Here is a 16,759-nt window from a genome sequence, read left to right as displayed (position 1 = left end):
GCCAAGTGTGTCACCATGCTCAATGCATGGAGGCATTTTCCTTCAAGTCAAACTGGCAACAGCCTTAGGGGGTTCTCTCCACCTTTCTGTTCATCGGAGCACTCTCCCCCACTGTGATTGTCTGACATATTTCCAGTCAGTCCATTCCCAGCACTGCAAGGGCCTCAGGCAGTGGCAGCACCTCAATCTCTCCTGTGTTCTGCCTCAAGCAAATAAACCATTTTGTTTTCACAAGACTGAAAACTGTTAGTTTACTCCAGGTCTCTGAGCAAAACACAGAGGGTCATATATTTGAAACTTAATGACCTGTGAAGTAGAGAAGGTTGATCAAATGACCTGCTCTATTTTTTAAAAAACTAAAAAGCCACTGTATATACAAAGAATGTTAGGATTTGTTTGGGTTTTACATAAGTACATCAGGAATGTCAGTATTTCATTATTAGCATGGCTACATGGACCCTCTGCTGTAACAGTGCTGTAAAGTTGCACTGTTTTGAAGAGTTATGTTCAGCTCTCAAGTTACCTAAAGCATTAACCAAGTATATCTGGCCAAACACTAAACTTTCTAGTAAACTGTATTTCATGTAATTCCAGGAGCAAACTGTAAAGCTGATCACTTCTAAGACTGACATCCATTTTAAAACTTTCCTCTTTAATTATAGCTAGCCTAAACCACCATGACCACTAGTGCTCAGTTTTAAGGTCTATGTGAGCCCATACTAAGGCACAACAGACAAGAGATTACTGTTTATTTCATTAAGAAATATTGCTCCTTAAGCATATTTTAGCTAGATGGACAGAAAACAGATATTATTTTTTTCTAATTGCTCCAAGTCACCTCCTTTAGGTCACCAGGCTACTGGTGCAAAATTCACCAAACAGCCATGAAATCCAACGTACATCAGAATGTACTGGTCAAGAAACTCAGACAACTAGCACACATGCCAGTAAGTTACATGGTAAGTCTAAAGTAAAACAAACTTCAAAACAGAAAGTAATTACAGGCTAGGAAGCCTTTGGATTTCTTTGCTATGCAATACTGCTAGTGCAATGCCTGAACGTTGGCAGCAGCTCATCTTAGAGTCTGGAACAATGGGAATAGGACACCTGCCTGTGCCACACATCTCCCTATATAGACTTCCATCAATTTATTTGGTTTTTTTGGGTTTGCTTTCCTCTTTATTAACCTTGTTATATTTTCTCTATCCCTTTTCTTGCCCTATAATGTTTTTCATGAACTCTGTCACAACCATTGCAACTTCTCTGTCAGTGGAGAAAGATTATTTCTGCACTCCAAATCAAGCAGGACTGTAAAATCAAGAGCTGGGGCTCTGCAACAGTCCAGCCTTTGGCTTCTCTACAGCAACTTATAAAAACAAAATGCTTTTCCAACTTCTGTCTGAATTGGCTGTTACTTTCGACACAGATGAAATCTGACAGCAGCAATCAGGTTTTAAAAACATTTCTTCAACTCCAATAGGCAAGAACTGCGAGGGTTTTTTTAAAGTCCTTTTCCTTTTGGAGATTGAGGATTAAATATATCTTACAAGGAAGGTGCAGCAGGAGAGAATACAGCACGCATGCAGATGAAAACCAGCTGAAAATTAGTTCTTTTACATACCATCATCTTTTTATGATCTGGAAATTCAAGGCCAAAATAGTCGCCTTCAACAAGGTTCAGGTGGCTACAAACAGCATCATGCAAAACTTTTCCTGGAGCTCTTTGCTGTAAGAAGAAAACAAAGCCTAGGGTTACCAAGATGCTTGTAATTAGTGGCAGAAAAATTATTATGCTAAGAAATTATTCAGCAAACAACACTGTCAAAACTGTTTACAAAATCAGTGGATATTACAACCATACCCACAAGGCAGTTGACAACAATTACGCTAGTTTTAAAGCCACGGATTATATCCATCCATCTCTGGATGGCAGCTCTGAATCCATCCTTAGTGCACTTTTGTTTTTTCAGGGAAAAATACCATGAAATAGAAGAGGTACAAGGGGGGACTTGGGATATAGTCTTGTTACACCTGTCAAGGCTAATTTCTACTGTGAATTTTGCAAGATAGTTACTACATCCCATGGCCCTTTCAAGCCATGCCAGGTGGTGCTATGTACATCTGTGCACAACACACTGAAACCAGAATGTTCACTGACAGACCTGTCATACAAAACACCAGGGACTGAGGGTTTCTGGATGCCACTTGATACGCAGCAGGCTCAAGTCCTGGGTTCTCATTTCACATGGGCTTAGCCCAAGCATCCTGCTGGGAGGCTCTGAGGCTGGTCCAGCCCTCCCTGTGCTACTCTAACAGAGCTGGCAAGTTAATTTGGAGGAGGCAAGAGCAAGTACATCCCTCCACACACAGAAAGCCTTCCCTCTGTAAAGACCAGATGTTCTAGCCCAATATTAGCTCCCAGAGCCGCAGCTCTGCTGATTGTAAGGATTCTTTTCATCAGCCCATCCGTTAAATCCACACCTGCAGAAAATACTGTAAATTACAGCTCACCAGCAAGTCTGCAAAAAACCAGTCTCTGAATATAAAGACCAATCACTGAAATCAAATATTTTTGTTCCTTGGACAAATACACCTATTTTAACTCAAGAGGTCCTGAAACTCAAATCTACACTCACTTCAGAAAAAATAACCCATTAAATTGCACAAATCCCACTGTTACAAGAGATCAATCACACCCCAAATAAATGCCCTTGCACTCAACCTACAGACTGGTCCCTTCCCTTTCAGCCCAGTAAATAACTGCTAGACCAAAATGAAACAGCAGTAACCAAGAAAAGAAAACCATAAAGGTGGGCAGATCAGCTGACCTGGCCCAAACCTGAGCCTGAGCCCGGGTCCTGGCATCTCCAGACAGTGTCCATACCAACAGCTTACTTGCAAGTGGGAAGCTGCTCAGTCATAGAATCATAAAATCATGGAATCAACTGGGTTGGAAGAGACCTCAAAGATTATCGAGTCCAACCCTACTGTCATTACTAGACCCACATCCAGTCTCAGCTTGAAAACCTGCAGGGATGGTGAATCCACCACCTCCCTGGGCATTCCATTCCTGACTACTTTTTCCATAAAAAATCTCCTCCTAATATCCAACCTAAGCCTCCCCTGGCAGAGCTTGAGTCTGTGCCCTCTTGTCCTGCTGCTGGTTGCCTGGGAGAAGAGACCAACCCCCACCTGACTACAACCTCCTGTCAGGGGGTTGTAGAGGGTGATAAGGTCTCCCCTGAGCCTCCTCTTCTCCAGGCTGAACACCCCCAGCTCCCTCAGCCTCTCCTCATGGCACTTGTGCTCGAGTCCCTTCACCAGCCTCGCTGCTCTTCTCTGGAGCTGCTCCAGCACCTCAATATCCCTCCTGAACTGAGGGGCCCAGAACTGAGCACAGTATTCAAGGTGTGGCCTCACCAGCACCAAGTACAGGGGCAGAAACACCTCCCTGGTCCTGCTGACAGTCCTGTTGACCAGTCCCCCCCATCCCAGATGTCTCACTAGGCAGTTTGGTCTCTGTTTCACTGGGATAACAAAAAATAAATGGACAGGTTTTTTCCACTTAGGGTAATACCTATTTTTCAGCCACAACCCAAAGTAGAAAGCATCTTTCCAAAGGTAATTTATTTAACATATGTGCCACCACGGCACTGTTGTCATCCTGGTGATGCAGGACACAATGACCGAACCCTTCGGTGCTGGCTGGTTTTGAATGTCCTAAGAGAAGAGCCAAGCTCACTTCTCCAAGAACTTGCTGAGCAGGTTTTTGCCCAACACTCACAGTGCCTCTAACAGACCTATGCCACCAGGAAGCAATGTTCATTCAGATCATTTTATTAACTGTTTGTTAATGTTTGCTGTAGCAAACATTAGCCTCATGAATACTTGCAGAAAACACATCAAGAACAACTGCAGATTAACATCATCATTTTTTCAGGCATTCACCATAACCTTGGAGTATCTAGAGTAATTCATACCAAAATGCTAAGTAAGAGGATACAAAGAAGGCAAGGGAAGAAAAAAGACATCTATTTTTCTAGACAGAGCACTTTTGATCTGACACAATGCCATCCAAAGCAAGTCTCAAGTGCAAGTATGTGTCAATATGCTCACTTCACGTTCTCCAGCTTCACTGTACCAAAAATATCCCCCATGACCACCACCCAGCCCACACTAACCATTGCATCCTATATGTCAGTCCTAACAGAAAGCTTTTGTTATTTTCCACTCCATCTATCACTGTATGTAGGCACAAACAAACATACATCGTTTCTTAATGAAAGAGCTTCCTGGTAAGAGCATTCCATTGAAGGCAACAGAATAATATTAAAGACAATAGATGGAGAGTAATAATGATACTACTTTACTGTTCTGACAACATATCTACAAATGATTTAGAAGCAAAAGCTCCTGCTCCCAGACTAGTTTCAGGCCTTCACAATTTGGCTGGGGCTGCTGGAGAGAGGAAGGATGTGTTTATCAGCCACCCTCCCAGCAAGAGATGGAGGATATTTGCTTTCATCCTTGTGCACAACTAGAAAACTGGAAACACTCCTGCGCATATATATGTGTGTCTTGCTAAAAGTATCTAATGGACTCCTGTCTGACACAGACCAAACTACATCATTCCTCTCAGGAAAAAAAAGTTTGACCAACAGGAAAAAAGGCAGAGAGCCCACCTGTGCTACCACACTGCCCAAGGTTAGCTGAGGAGAGCACGCCTGTCTGATCTCAGAACATAAGACCATCTGATTAAAACCTGCTGAGTGTTTTCATAAAGTTTGGGGGTTTTTTGCTTATAAGCATTTAGACAATGGAACAGCAGCCTTGCAGTATTTATGTCACTCGGCATTTTCTCTGGAGCATGCCTCAATAACATGAAATGCTTCTCACTCCAGTATTTGTAAATATTATTATTCTAAACTCATCTTAGCTTTGATCAGTCTACCTCAAAATAAAATCTGACAGTTCTCTCAAAGGAAATGTGCATATAAAATCTGCTGAGATTTAGAGCCTAATGAAACTCTGGTCTTGCAGGAGAAGTATAACATGCACAAGAGTAGAAACTCTCAAGGTTTCAGCGAGATGTTGATTCAGTGCTGTTCCATGACATCCCTACTAAAAAATTTAGACACAATAAATTAAAAGCTCAGTCCACTGGGTATGGAAGCAAACCAGGAGTCATTCCGGGCACAGCAAACACGAGCTGACAAGAGGAAGCATTCAGGAATGAGTGCACCACACTGATGACATCATCTGTAGTCAACAGTTCTGCCTGACTTCAATGTGGTTACAAGGCCTATGGGAAAACACAAGTTTTCCACAGAACTTGGAAGGTATTTTTCAACCATCAAGCGAGGCCCTGCTGCCATGCCTCAGACAGCAAGTACTAGGGAAGCTTCACCAGCTGCTGTTCCACAGCTCTGAGGCTGCACAGCTGTGGCTGCAGAAGCCAGAACTTGCCTGCTTGTCTTGCTCCATGCCAGTACCAGTCTGACCCATGGGGGCCCATGAGTCCCCCAAAACAGCTATGCATGCATGTCAGGGTGGGGAAGGGTTATACTACAGCCTATGCTACAGGAGAGCCTTTCTCTGCTACACTGAGAAAGCACAAGACCATTACACGATCATCACAAAAGCTTCATACACTGGAATGAGGGAAGACCACAAATGTGGCCAGGTGTGGAGGACATGGGAAAGGAGAGTCAGGACACCTATCTTCTGCTCTTCTTGTGCATCACTGAATGAGAGCTCACACCAGGGAGGGAAAGAACTCACCCAAAGGTGAATATCGAAGGAGGAGAAGGAGGTGGTATACAAGTGGGACATTGACATGGAAGCATGGAAGAAATGAAGGGTGGTGGCAAGACTATAGCTCCAGACCACTTGCTAACAGATAACCACACTGTGAGGTAGTGAGGGAAAGGAAAAAGGAGGGCACAGTATACTGGTGGAATACAACTGGGAGAAGGTCATGTGCAACACGCAGGAGCTGGGAAGCAGCTGCAGTGCGTGGCAGTCCCTGGCTCCTGTTTTATTGACAGCCAGATTCTTGTATAATCAATGAAAAAATACTGCAGCTCCAGAGGGCAATTCTTGCTACCCCAAACCAGCCATCTGAGCACACTGGCAGTGAACTTTTCCTGAGCAATACAGTTGTCTCTTTTACTCCTCACAAGGAGCCCAACCACCTGTGTTTACAGGGTTCATTTTAGACAAGGTGAGCCCCAGACACACTGAATGCAGGAAATTACTATTATTCTCTTGATGTGGTATTTGCTTACACCAAAATAACATTATAAATTTATTGCAGTGAAAAGAAGCTCACTGATTTCCAGCTACACATCCTTATTCCTTAATGCACTTTGAACTGGCCTTTCATTTAGCTCTGTGAAATCACATTTTTAAAAGTCACTTTACATTTTCAGGGAACGTCAGGTTCTAAATTATGAATAATGTGCTTCACCACATTTAGCTGCAAGCTATGAAGGTACCCAGTCAAACTAGCATGCTTTATGAGTTATACATTCAACATTTTGCTGTCTGCTCATTATCTCAGTCCTACTCAATTCCCCCTGCCTCTACTCCCACCAAAATCCAAAACAGTATGTTGCTTATGATCTTCCAACAGTGAATATTTTAATAGGTTCAATGATTCTTTCATATTCTAGCAATCATCAGCCATTTAAAAAATCTCCATCTACATACCTTTTTAGGCCATTCTTTGGCACAGACTGCAATACGGATTTTTTTTTTTTAAAGTAGTACATGGCTATATCTGGAAGATATCCACAGCTTCAAAAGAAGTGGGTTTGGACACATTCCACCACCCCCTGGTTAATTTAGCAATTATTTCACTAATTACCTACCAAAGGGAGAAAAAGTATGCTTATGGTGAAATAGTGATTTTACCACTTCTTATCTGTCCAATCAACTAACCTCAGATCCCACCTAGAGCAAGACCTTTGAATGAAAGGCATTTGCTTGTTTATTTGGATTTTTACCTTATTGAGCAGTCATACCAGGTTAAAATCCAAATACAATAAACACTGTCTTCTGAACATCTGAAAAATATAAGTCCCATTTCTGGTCAAAGTAAGAAATAGCTTCATGTGGAAACACAGACTACTCTCTTTTCCTTCTCTTCTTCAAGACAGCTGCAAATGGGTCAGATAAAAGTTTGGGGTTTTTTTAAAATTACACTTGTTTATGCATTAGTAACAACTGATAAGGAGAGATTATAATTCCTTTATATTCATCTAAAAGAAGAAGATACAGTCATCATTCACATCTACCACCATATAAAGAGAAGTATTTCTTCCACTGATGCCCTGTTCCTGCTCAAATGCTCCAGAATGAAATGCGACAACCTATTTGGTCATGCTAAATATTTTACAAATACTTGAATATTATATTTTACAAAGTTTAAAATTTTATTTGCTCTTTAGTGGTTAATCGCAAAAAAAAAATCCCTTGTACTGATCAGCCTCGTATCAGATCAGCCTGATTGCCAAATTATTTTTCTACTCCAAGTTAACAACTGCATTGAAATGATAGTGAAAACTTCATCCAGTATTTTCATTACTATTTCTGAAGACATAAACGGTCGTAATCAATGCTAAAAATAACAACCCCACATTCATAAGTTATTCACAGCATAACTTCTCTCAGTTATTCAAAGCAGTTAAAAACTAGAAATACATCTACCGCATTGAAAGGAAAGAAAACCAACTAACAAGTGTACATGATAAGCAAATAGTATAAAAATAACCTCAAAGATGAGATTGAGCAACAGGGCTCTTAGACAAATAACCCTGTCAGAAATTTATACTTCAAAGAAGGCTTGAAAACTACTCACAGGAGAACAATGCTGTCAGCATCTGACAACGAACTTCATATTTTAAACAGTTCTCCCTTCTGGCGTCAAATGAAATGCATAATTCATATTTAGCAAAGCTCTATTTCCTGAAAGGTGGGATTAAAGGCAAGAAGCACTTGGTCCGAGCTTTGTTGCTCTGGACCTGATACTGCCAAGACACTTGGAGATTCTCTGCCCTTCTCCGCTCCTCCCTGTCAAAGAGTAGGTGTTAATTCTCCAAGGATTAGATGACTATAAAAACAGCACTGGGCCATAAAGATAGCTCTTACACCTGGGCTTACTAGTTTTTACCTTGCTGTCTAGCTTAGACTGGGTAGTTGAGAAGTGTTGGGAGAAAAGTACTTCATCACTCCTACACACCAGGCCAAAGAATGGCAGAGAAGTGACACCTTTAGACAGAGCAGTCACATACTCCCACCACTTCTTTTAAGCAGGCAGAAGCCCACTCAGTACCTGCAGCCACCAGGTACTCATCCCATTTGAAAAGAGGGTGTAGGAGAGGCAAATTTTTATGATAACCTAAAGGCACCTCATTCCTTTCAAGATATTTTCCATTTGAATGTGGTTGAGGGCTCCACTCCTGGCACCTATCTCACATGCTTTTGCATAGACTGTGCACATACCATCAAAGGGAGGATTGAGGCCAAATACAGTAACAGAATAAGTCTCTCATACTGCCTTAAAAACAGGTAATTGATCATCTGCTGTGTGTGTACAATAAGACTATTTAGTGTTCTTTTCTATCAAAATTTTAGCAGACTGCTTTCCTACATTACAGGCATCACATAAGCTGTATTCCCTCAATGCCAGTGCTTGCCTTCCATAGTCTCTGATGGAGTGCTTTACTTTGGGGGGGGGGGGAACTTTTTTTTTTTTAATTTTTTTTTTTTTTTTTTTTACACAGTGTTCTGTTAAGACGTGGTGCTTTTTACTTCAGGTGTGTTCTACTCCAAATATGGGCCCATAAAAAAATGCAGCAAAAAAGTTACACTTCCCCCCCCCAAAATCAGCTAGGACAAACAAGACCTCAAAATTTACTATTTTAGGAATTTGATTGATAACCAAAAATCAACACAGCAAACAATTATTGAGGCAAAAATCCAAAGAAACAGATTTGAACAATCATCCTATTCCCTTGCATTTCTAGCACGGTCTCAAAAAGAAACTTGCAGTTTTCTACATTTGAACATACACAGACTTGTTATTATAACCATGCTCTTGGATTTCTGACCATGACAAACTGGCTTATGTCAAAATACTTTCTAAAGTAGGCAGAAGCAGAAGGAAATCTCTTACTAGACTTTAAACTCCCTTCCAACGACTCAAAATCAACTTTAGTAGAAATAGCCAACAGTAGAATTCAGGTGTGCATTAAATACTAAATAATGCTCTTTAATAGTTAAATAGTGTGGAAGGAAAATGAAAAAAATTATCTAGGAAAGCTAATGTAGAGTTTTATGATGAGGCTATTTCCAGCAGTGCTTGGTTAAGCTTTTTCTTACAGCAGAGTCAGACTAATACAAAACTCAGCTGCAGTAAATCCTCAGGTAACTGTACATCTCCATAATTACAGTACAGTAAAGCTACTGGAATTGGAGGCTCTGCTTGGTGTCTTTTCACTTGGCTCATAAAACCACAGCTTTATACCTTAATGGGCAGATGCCACCCACACTGCATTATATATGCCATTTCAACGTGCAAGTGAGGAAACAGAAATGGAGAAGAGATGGGCTGGACACCTTCAGAACTGAGCCTTTCACACCACAGACCAACCTGCCACCTTCAAGTGATCAGTTCTTACAGTTCTTACAAATACAGTTCTTACAAATGCAAACTGGTAGTAATACTGATTTTATTGCCCAACTTTCAATTACTCTAATTTCTAGTCGATAAGGAGTTTGTTACTGCAGAACCACTACAAAGCTAACAGAGCCCTTTGTAAAGAAGAAGAAAGAGGAAGAAAGAGGCAGATTCTTGGAACCTGGAGAATTTCCTCCTCAGGTAGCTGCAGGGACAAAATCCCACAGAATTTATTTCACACATCCATCCCACTGTCATCAATGCCAGAGGAAAACTGAAACCTCACCAACTAAACACCATGAACCATACAGACAAAAAAAACATTCAGCCTTTGGTCACTGCAGTCTTACATATCTGTGTATTACAAAATGTTATTCATGGTTAAAAGCATTAACAAAATACTTCATGATTAGTTTCTTGGTTCACTGGTTCCTTTAGCTGTATTTACAGCATTTTAACCAGCTGACATCTAACACTCAGTTAGAAAGTATGACTGACCTTGTATTAACTTTCCTGTATTGATTTTTAAAAGCCCTACATTTCACACATGGGCATCTAAAATTTCCTGTATCAACTTAAAAGGGATGCTCTGATCCCCTCTGTTTATGAATTCAGCTGGCAAATGTAATTGTTATCTCCCCAACAATCCTTTAAGAAATTGTCCCAATGGGGACAACACATGACTTCATATGAAATGTGATCTTGGTAACTACAAAAAAAAGCCCTAATCCCAAAAAATACCAAACTGCAAAAAACAGGTCTCTGCCCAAGCTAATTAGACCTCCTGGAAAAAAAAACAACAAACTTTGTTTTTGTTGTACAATTATTCCTGCTAACTTCCTTCAGATAGGTGTAAAACATTTGCGGGAAATCAGCTGGGCCAGAGCAAGTCTTTTATGTAACTGCTTAAGGCTGCAAAATTTCACACACCAACCATTCAGTTCTTGGAGACTTCCAGTGGGAGACTCTTGGCAGAGTCACTGTTACTAAAACCAAATTACCTTCCTTGAACATCATTTAAATGCACGGTGTGGGCAAGAAAAATGAGGCATTAAAAGAACAATGAGAAAACTTACTAAAAATGCATCCTCTTACTCCTTAAATTAGCTCCTGTAAATGCTGAGTCATTTCTGCCTTATTTTACTAGCAAAACTAAAAAGTTTTTGTGGCTGTTCTTTATCCACTTAGCAAGGCAACCATCCACTGCTGGAAGTGACTATTTTCCTTTCTCAAGAGTATCATCCACACGATGTGTTCCAGCTTCAGAGCCTTGACACTGAACAGTGATGACTTGCAAACACCAGAGCCAGCCCACCATGAATTTCAGATCTTGGTGTGAGTCGCAGGGCAGAGGCATTAAACAGTGCTTTACTCATGATCTGAGACAAACTACTTTGCAAATCAGCATGTAGGAAAGACAGAAGGCAACAATGCTTTTGTGCTACATGGCTTTTCTAAAATGGGGAGCACACTAAAAAAGAGAGGCGAGAAGGGAGGAAATCACCCCAAAGTCATCCCACCAAAACCCTTACTGGAGATCCAGGAATACCAGCAGGCACCTCTAACAAAGATTATCACTGAATTATGTTTAATTGTCAGCCAAGAGGTGTAACTGGGCAGATGCTCCCATCTGACATGAGCTGCTCCTCCACAAAGAGGCTCTGCCTACAGGGCTGCGCCTGATGGCTATGGGAACAGCATCCTGCAGTGCAGGGATGCCCACAGCACAAGCCCAGGGTGTGCACTGTGGGCACTGGCTCTGGAAAACACACCACAAGATTTGTTTTCAGAAACTAGCTGGAAGTTTGATGTGAAGCTGATAGAACCTCATTTTTCAGAATGTTTTCTTTATGGAAAATTGTTTTACCAAAGCTCAACTCTGGAAGTAAGTATATACCTGTCAAATAAATGTTGTTATTACTTTCTCTCCCTGCAAGCAAAAACCTGAATGAGTTTAACCCCCGGCCTTGGTGCTATTTACCGGCACACTATGCTCCTTGTTCCTTGGGAAGAGCTGCAACTGAGGCTCAGAACACTCATTAAAAATACCTCAGATTGAATTTCATAGCCCACAACTTTTGAAAAGGAATATAATGGCACCATTCAGTACCTTCAGCGTAATTCAGTGGCGTAGCAGCCAGCGTGTAATTGGGGATGGAAACCCCAATCTCTGTGACACCCCCCACCCCTTGCCTCCCACTTTACCACTCCTCTCTCTGTTTCAAGGCAAAAATCATTTAACCACCTTCTCAGGTTTTCTTTTTTTAACATTAAGTAGTGCTTGAGAAGAAAATAAAATCATTCTCTTATTCAGACCACTTTTTTCTTTGTTTTCTTTGCCTGCTCATTTTTCCTCATTTTCTTTACCCATAAGCAAACACTTTACGAGAATGAAGGAGTAGGCAATTCTTAAGTCATCAAATGTGAAAACAGGACCCTTATATACAGACTGGAAACATGAGAATATGGAGTGTTATGAGTATATGGGAGTTATTAACTATAAAACCAGATTGAGATGCACAGTGGGTATTTACTATTTTTATCTGCATACATTTTAGTTCAGCCACGATTCTACTAAAATCCTTTGAAGACATTAATTCACTTCAGTGTAAAAAGTCCAAGACCTGGGAAAATATACCCACAACAAACCACAACAAAAATGAGAGATGTTCAGGCAAAATATTAAATTCTAACTCTAAAGCAAAACCAAGTGTAAAAGGAAAAAGCTTCTGCTTCAGTCTTCACATTAGTATTAATCTAAACAAGAGCTCACACCATCCAGGATAGTACATATTTTACTTTCTACTTTACCAAAGGAAGGAAAGCACATTTTAGCAACAAGATACAGAACTTCTCAGAAAGGAAACTCCTCGATGAAGCCTTCAGGCTGTGGCTGCTGCTAATCTATAACATACTCATGTCACACCTGAACTCTTGTCTTCAGTCAGGCCACTGCTCCAAATGGACCTAATGCTCTGACAGTCACAATGCAACGCAGGGTAAGGAAGACAACCCTGCATACAATTTAAAGTAAGAGTTTCTGTTGAAGTTGCTTGGTATCAGCCTGTCTTGCAAAACTGACATGGACTGGCTAAAGAAAAGCTTGGCTGCAGCACTCAGATTACTCCCAACTGGATGTGAAGTAATCCTGTATTTAAGTGTGAAACTGAAACAGAGATGGGGCTAAGTCCATTCCCAATGAGAAAAATTCATACCCACAAAATGTTTTCACGGAAGCAAAACTTCCAAGTGCAAAACCTAAGTCTCAAAAGTGATCTCTTCTTCAAGTATCTGAAAGGCATAACTTTTGAGTAGTTTTTGCCAGTCAAGTTCCCAATACACAAGAGTTTCTTGTCTGGTCATGCAAGATCTGTCACCAACCTGACAGATGGATGTATAGGAAATGCATTCAACATTTCTCTAAGCAGCCTCAAAAAACCTTAAAACTGAATATACTGGGAGCCTGATCTTTTAAACACGCAAAGAACGACACAGGAAAAACACTGAGAACTGTCTATACTCTCAGAGGATTTGCAAGGGAAGGTACAAGCTCTGTGCTTTGCACATCACTGAAAAGCACTACCTTTGGTGGAACGTGAACTAGACTGGAAAGAAGAGCTAGTGTTACAGTAATGTCTGCTTCTACCAACAGATTCCAGACGCACCTCATAATGATGCAGTCAAGTCACATCTTCAAGGAAAGATAAAAAATAACTACCTCCCTTTTTAACACAACTACACAGTTTGCAGGAAAATCCTCAGGAGCTTTTTCTGCTCATTCTCTGCAGCCTACCTGCAACTTCCAGTGTCTCCGAACACAGCAGACGCTTTAAAAAAATCCATCCATGAGTCATCTCAGGTCCCTGAAAGATGAAACTGCCTCCGGATTGTAGCAGTCTGATGAATGGTTATGTTAGCAAACAACACATAAGAGTAGCCACCATTGGGGAGCACAAATGGAGTGGTGCCTGTGTGCACTGCAGAAACACTGACTTTGCCCCCAGCCACTTCAAAATCCAAAGCTGCTGGGACTGACCTGCATGTTAAACCTAGCATTAAACACAAAGCAGCACAGAGCAGAGATCTGCTTATACATTTGGGGCAAACCAGGGAAAGAAGGGATTTGTACTTGTATCTTTGTGGCAGAAAGAGGTGAAGAGGGAAGAGAGGCCAGGAGGATGTCTAAGCTGCACATGATGTTGTCTGGTAACAGCATGTGGTCTGAGCTGGGCAAAAAGCCTCTCATTTATCTCCAGAGTGCTTCATCCTGACCGTGAGCAAGGTTTCACTCTTACCTATGTTGAATGTGGGACATTCAACTTCCACCTGATTTCCCAGTGCTTCTTCTCCATGTGTGTGTGTGTGTATCTTACAGAACTGCCTGTGCCTGTAGTTAATGTGAAATACTTCAGAGACAATAACTTACACCCTTCTGCTTCATTGCTCATTTAACCATACTAAACGTTCAAGCTAAGGAGATTCCTAAGAGATCTGCTTTCTGTCACTCAGAGAGAGGCCTCAAATATCAAAGGAAAGCATCACCATGTTACTATCACAAGTACATTAACAGCCTCTGAAACACAACTTTTATGGCTTCTATTTTGTTTTAACGTGCAATAAGGTTTTCTTTTATGTTCTGTTTAAAAACATGTGTTGTACAGACTCAGTTATTGTGATTTGGGTTTTGGACAGAATTGCTAAAATGCATCTTTAGGCACAGCAGGTTTACAAAGGCAAATGAGCCACTCAACTGTTTTTCTCTTAAGGCCAGAATACAGCAGTGCCGTATTAGATACCACTTTGATATAAATGAGCTTTATCAGCAACAACAGGCTGCGTGGGAAACAAGCATTTTCTGTTCAGGGAATGCCAAAAAGAAGTCTTTGGGGATGTACTATCAGAAGTCAAACATCAGGCTGACACAATGTGACTTTTCTGACCACATTTTCAGTCTTAGGTTGAATTCCTGCAGAAAGAAAGTTTTAATCCATTTAACTTTGAGGATAATGTGTGTAACTGGAAAAGGATTTGATTTTATCTAATTTCTGGGGTTTTTTCTTAATGCTGAAAACCCAAGTCTTTATGTAGTTACAGAGAGCATGCATCTCATTTTAAATTTACATTTGTAAATATGCTTTGTTTAGCATTAGTACTTAGGTAATTTACAGATTCCTGGGCTATGTGAGAGCAATACATTTTATTCACAACATAACATTAAAATTGGATCACAGAATCATAGAATATCCTGAATTGGAAGGGACCCACAGGATCACTGAAGTCCATCTCCTGGTCCCAAGAATCACACCATGTGCCCCAGAGTGTTGTCCAAGTGCTCCTTGAACTCTGTCAGACTTGGGGCTGTGACCACTGCCCTGGGGAGCTGTTCCAGTGCCCAACCACCTTCTGGGGGAAAAAACATTTCCTGATATCCAACCTAAACCTTCACTGACAGAGCTTCATACCATTCCCTCGGGTCCTGTCACTGGTCACTAGAGGGAAGAGATCAGTGCCTGCTCCTCTGCTTCCCCCTGTGAGGAAGTTGTAGACAGCGATGAGGTCTCCCCTCAGTCTCCTCCAGGCTGAACAAGCCAAATGACCACAGCTGTTCCTTCTATGGCTTCCCCACTAGACCTTTCACCATCTTTGTTGCCCTCCTTAGGATGTTCTCCAATAGCATTACACCTTTCTTATATTGTGGTGCCCAAAAGTGCACACAGGACTTGAGGTGAGGCCACACCAGCGCAGAGTGGAATGGGACAACCTCCTCCCTCAACTGTGCTACAAGTGATGATTACCAAGATGTCATTTGAGTATATCAATAAAGATTGCCATGGAATTATTTTCTGTCAGAGTTTGAGCAACTTGTCAGAAACAAACTCCATCTTCTGCTTTCTATTTTAAGAGTAAATCTAAATTAGTTACATCTAAACCTAAGCACTTTACTGAGATGCCTAAGGCAGAAGAGTAATTTTCCCAGATTCTTGTCTAATCAAGAGTGGAAATAAGACCTTCAGACTATGTGTCAGTCAACCTAAAATCTGAATCATCTAAGAGGTGGCCCCTCTTCCTCCAATTTGTTATAAATTAGAGTAACTACACCTGGCACAAATGTCATATTGAAAGACAGTTTTACATGGATATACATGCTTTACAATATTTAAGTTTAAAAAGAAAAAAAATTAAATAACTAAGGAACCCTTACAAAAGGAAGAGCTCCATGCTTATTTAAAACAGAATTTTGACTCCTACAAGACGACATTTCAGAAAATGATCAAAATAAAAGCTGAGTGTTCTCACTCTTTTAACAGATGCAGTTTTCAAAACTCCCCAACAAAAAGCAGTGAGACAAAGCTAAGCAAATCCACATGCAAATAGAGTGCACCACTTGCTGAAAGTGCCTCCAGATGGAGACTGAGCCAGTGGAAGGATCACTGCACCTGTAACAGCCAGAATTCAACACCGCCAGCTATTGCTTACTTGAGAGCAACTACCTTTTGCTGGCCAGGCACTGAAGCAGAAAAGGCAATGGCCTCTACAAAGCAGCAAGGGCTACCTGCCCAGAACTGCACTGATGGGATGAGAGTTGCCAAAGCACTGAAAAGGATGACATAAATTTTTCTAGGTATAGTTTCAACAAAATATAGAAACTGACACGTAGTCTGAAGGTCTTATTTCCACTCTTGATTAGACAAGAATCTGGGAAACCGCAGCGATTAACAGCCACTCCTGTTAGATGCTAATTATTTAAAAGACCATGAATATTTGGAGACAAAAGCTAGCAGAACTATGCTTAAAATTTACTACCAACCATCTGTTATATTAATAGCCTCATCAGAATGTTGCTTCAGATTTGGTTTTGTCCACATTGAAAAATACTTTTGTCCCTATTATGAAACTTACTAAATAGACTTCATCTTTGCCTATTTATAAAATGTTTAGGTTATCCATGTTCTCACCAGCCTTCCAGTGAACTACTGGGCCAACATACTTCAGTCATCTCCACCAAAACACTGTCTTGCTACCAGCAAAAACTGTGTTTCTTCATCATAATTTACTTAGAGAAGTCAGACTACCCTG

The 16,759-nt window shown here is 40.9% G+C and overlaps 1 protein-coding gene across 1 annotated transcript in view; it reads right to left on the bottom strand.

Moving 5' to 3' along the window:
* Positions 1-13,048, bottom strand: part of FARP1 (FERM, RhoGEF (ARHGEF) and pleckstrin domain protein 1 (chondrocyte-derived)) — a 79,389-nt gene extending 66,341 nt beyond the window's left edge. Inside the window, exons 1-3 of the mRNA XM_009078844.1 lie at positions 13,023-13,048; positions 12,609-12,615; positions 1,622-1,726 (exon numbers count right to left, since the gene is read on the bottom strand). Of these exons, the coding sequence (XP_009077092.1) occupies positions 1,622-1,726; positions 12,609-12,615; positions 13,023-13,045 (135 nt within the window). The 5' untranslated portion in view covers positions 13,046-13,048. The remainder of the gene's footprint in view (positions 1-1,621; positions 1,727-12,608; positions 12,616-13,022) is intronic.
* Positions 13,049-16,759: the final 3,711 nt, after the last annotated feature.

Source organism: Acanthisitta chloris, unplaced genomic scaffold, assembly GCF_000695815.1.
Source record: "Acanthisitta chloris isolate BGI_N310 unplaced genomic scaffold, ASM69581v1 scaffold9747, whole genome shotgun sequence".
Taxonomy (NCBI): Eukaryota; Metazoa; Chordata; class Aves; order Passeriformes; family Acanthisittidae; genus Acanthisitta; species Acanthisitta chloris.
The sequence above is the reverse complement of the archived record's forward strand: the minus strand, read 5'-3'. Positions and strand labels throughout refer to the sequence as shown.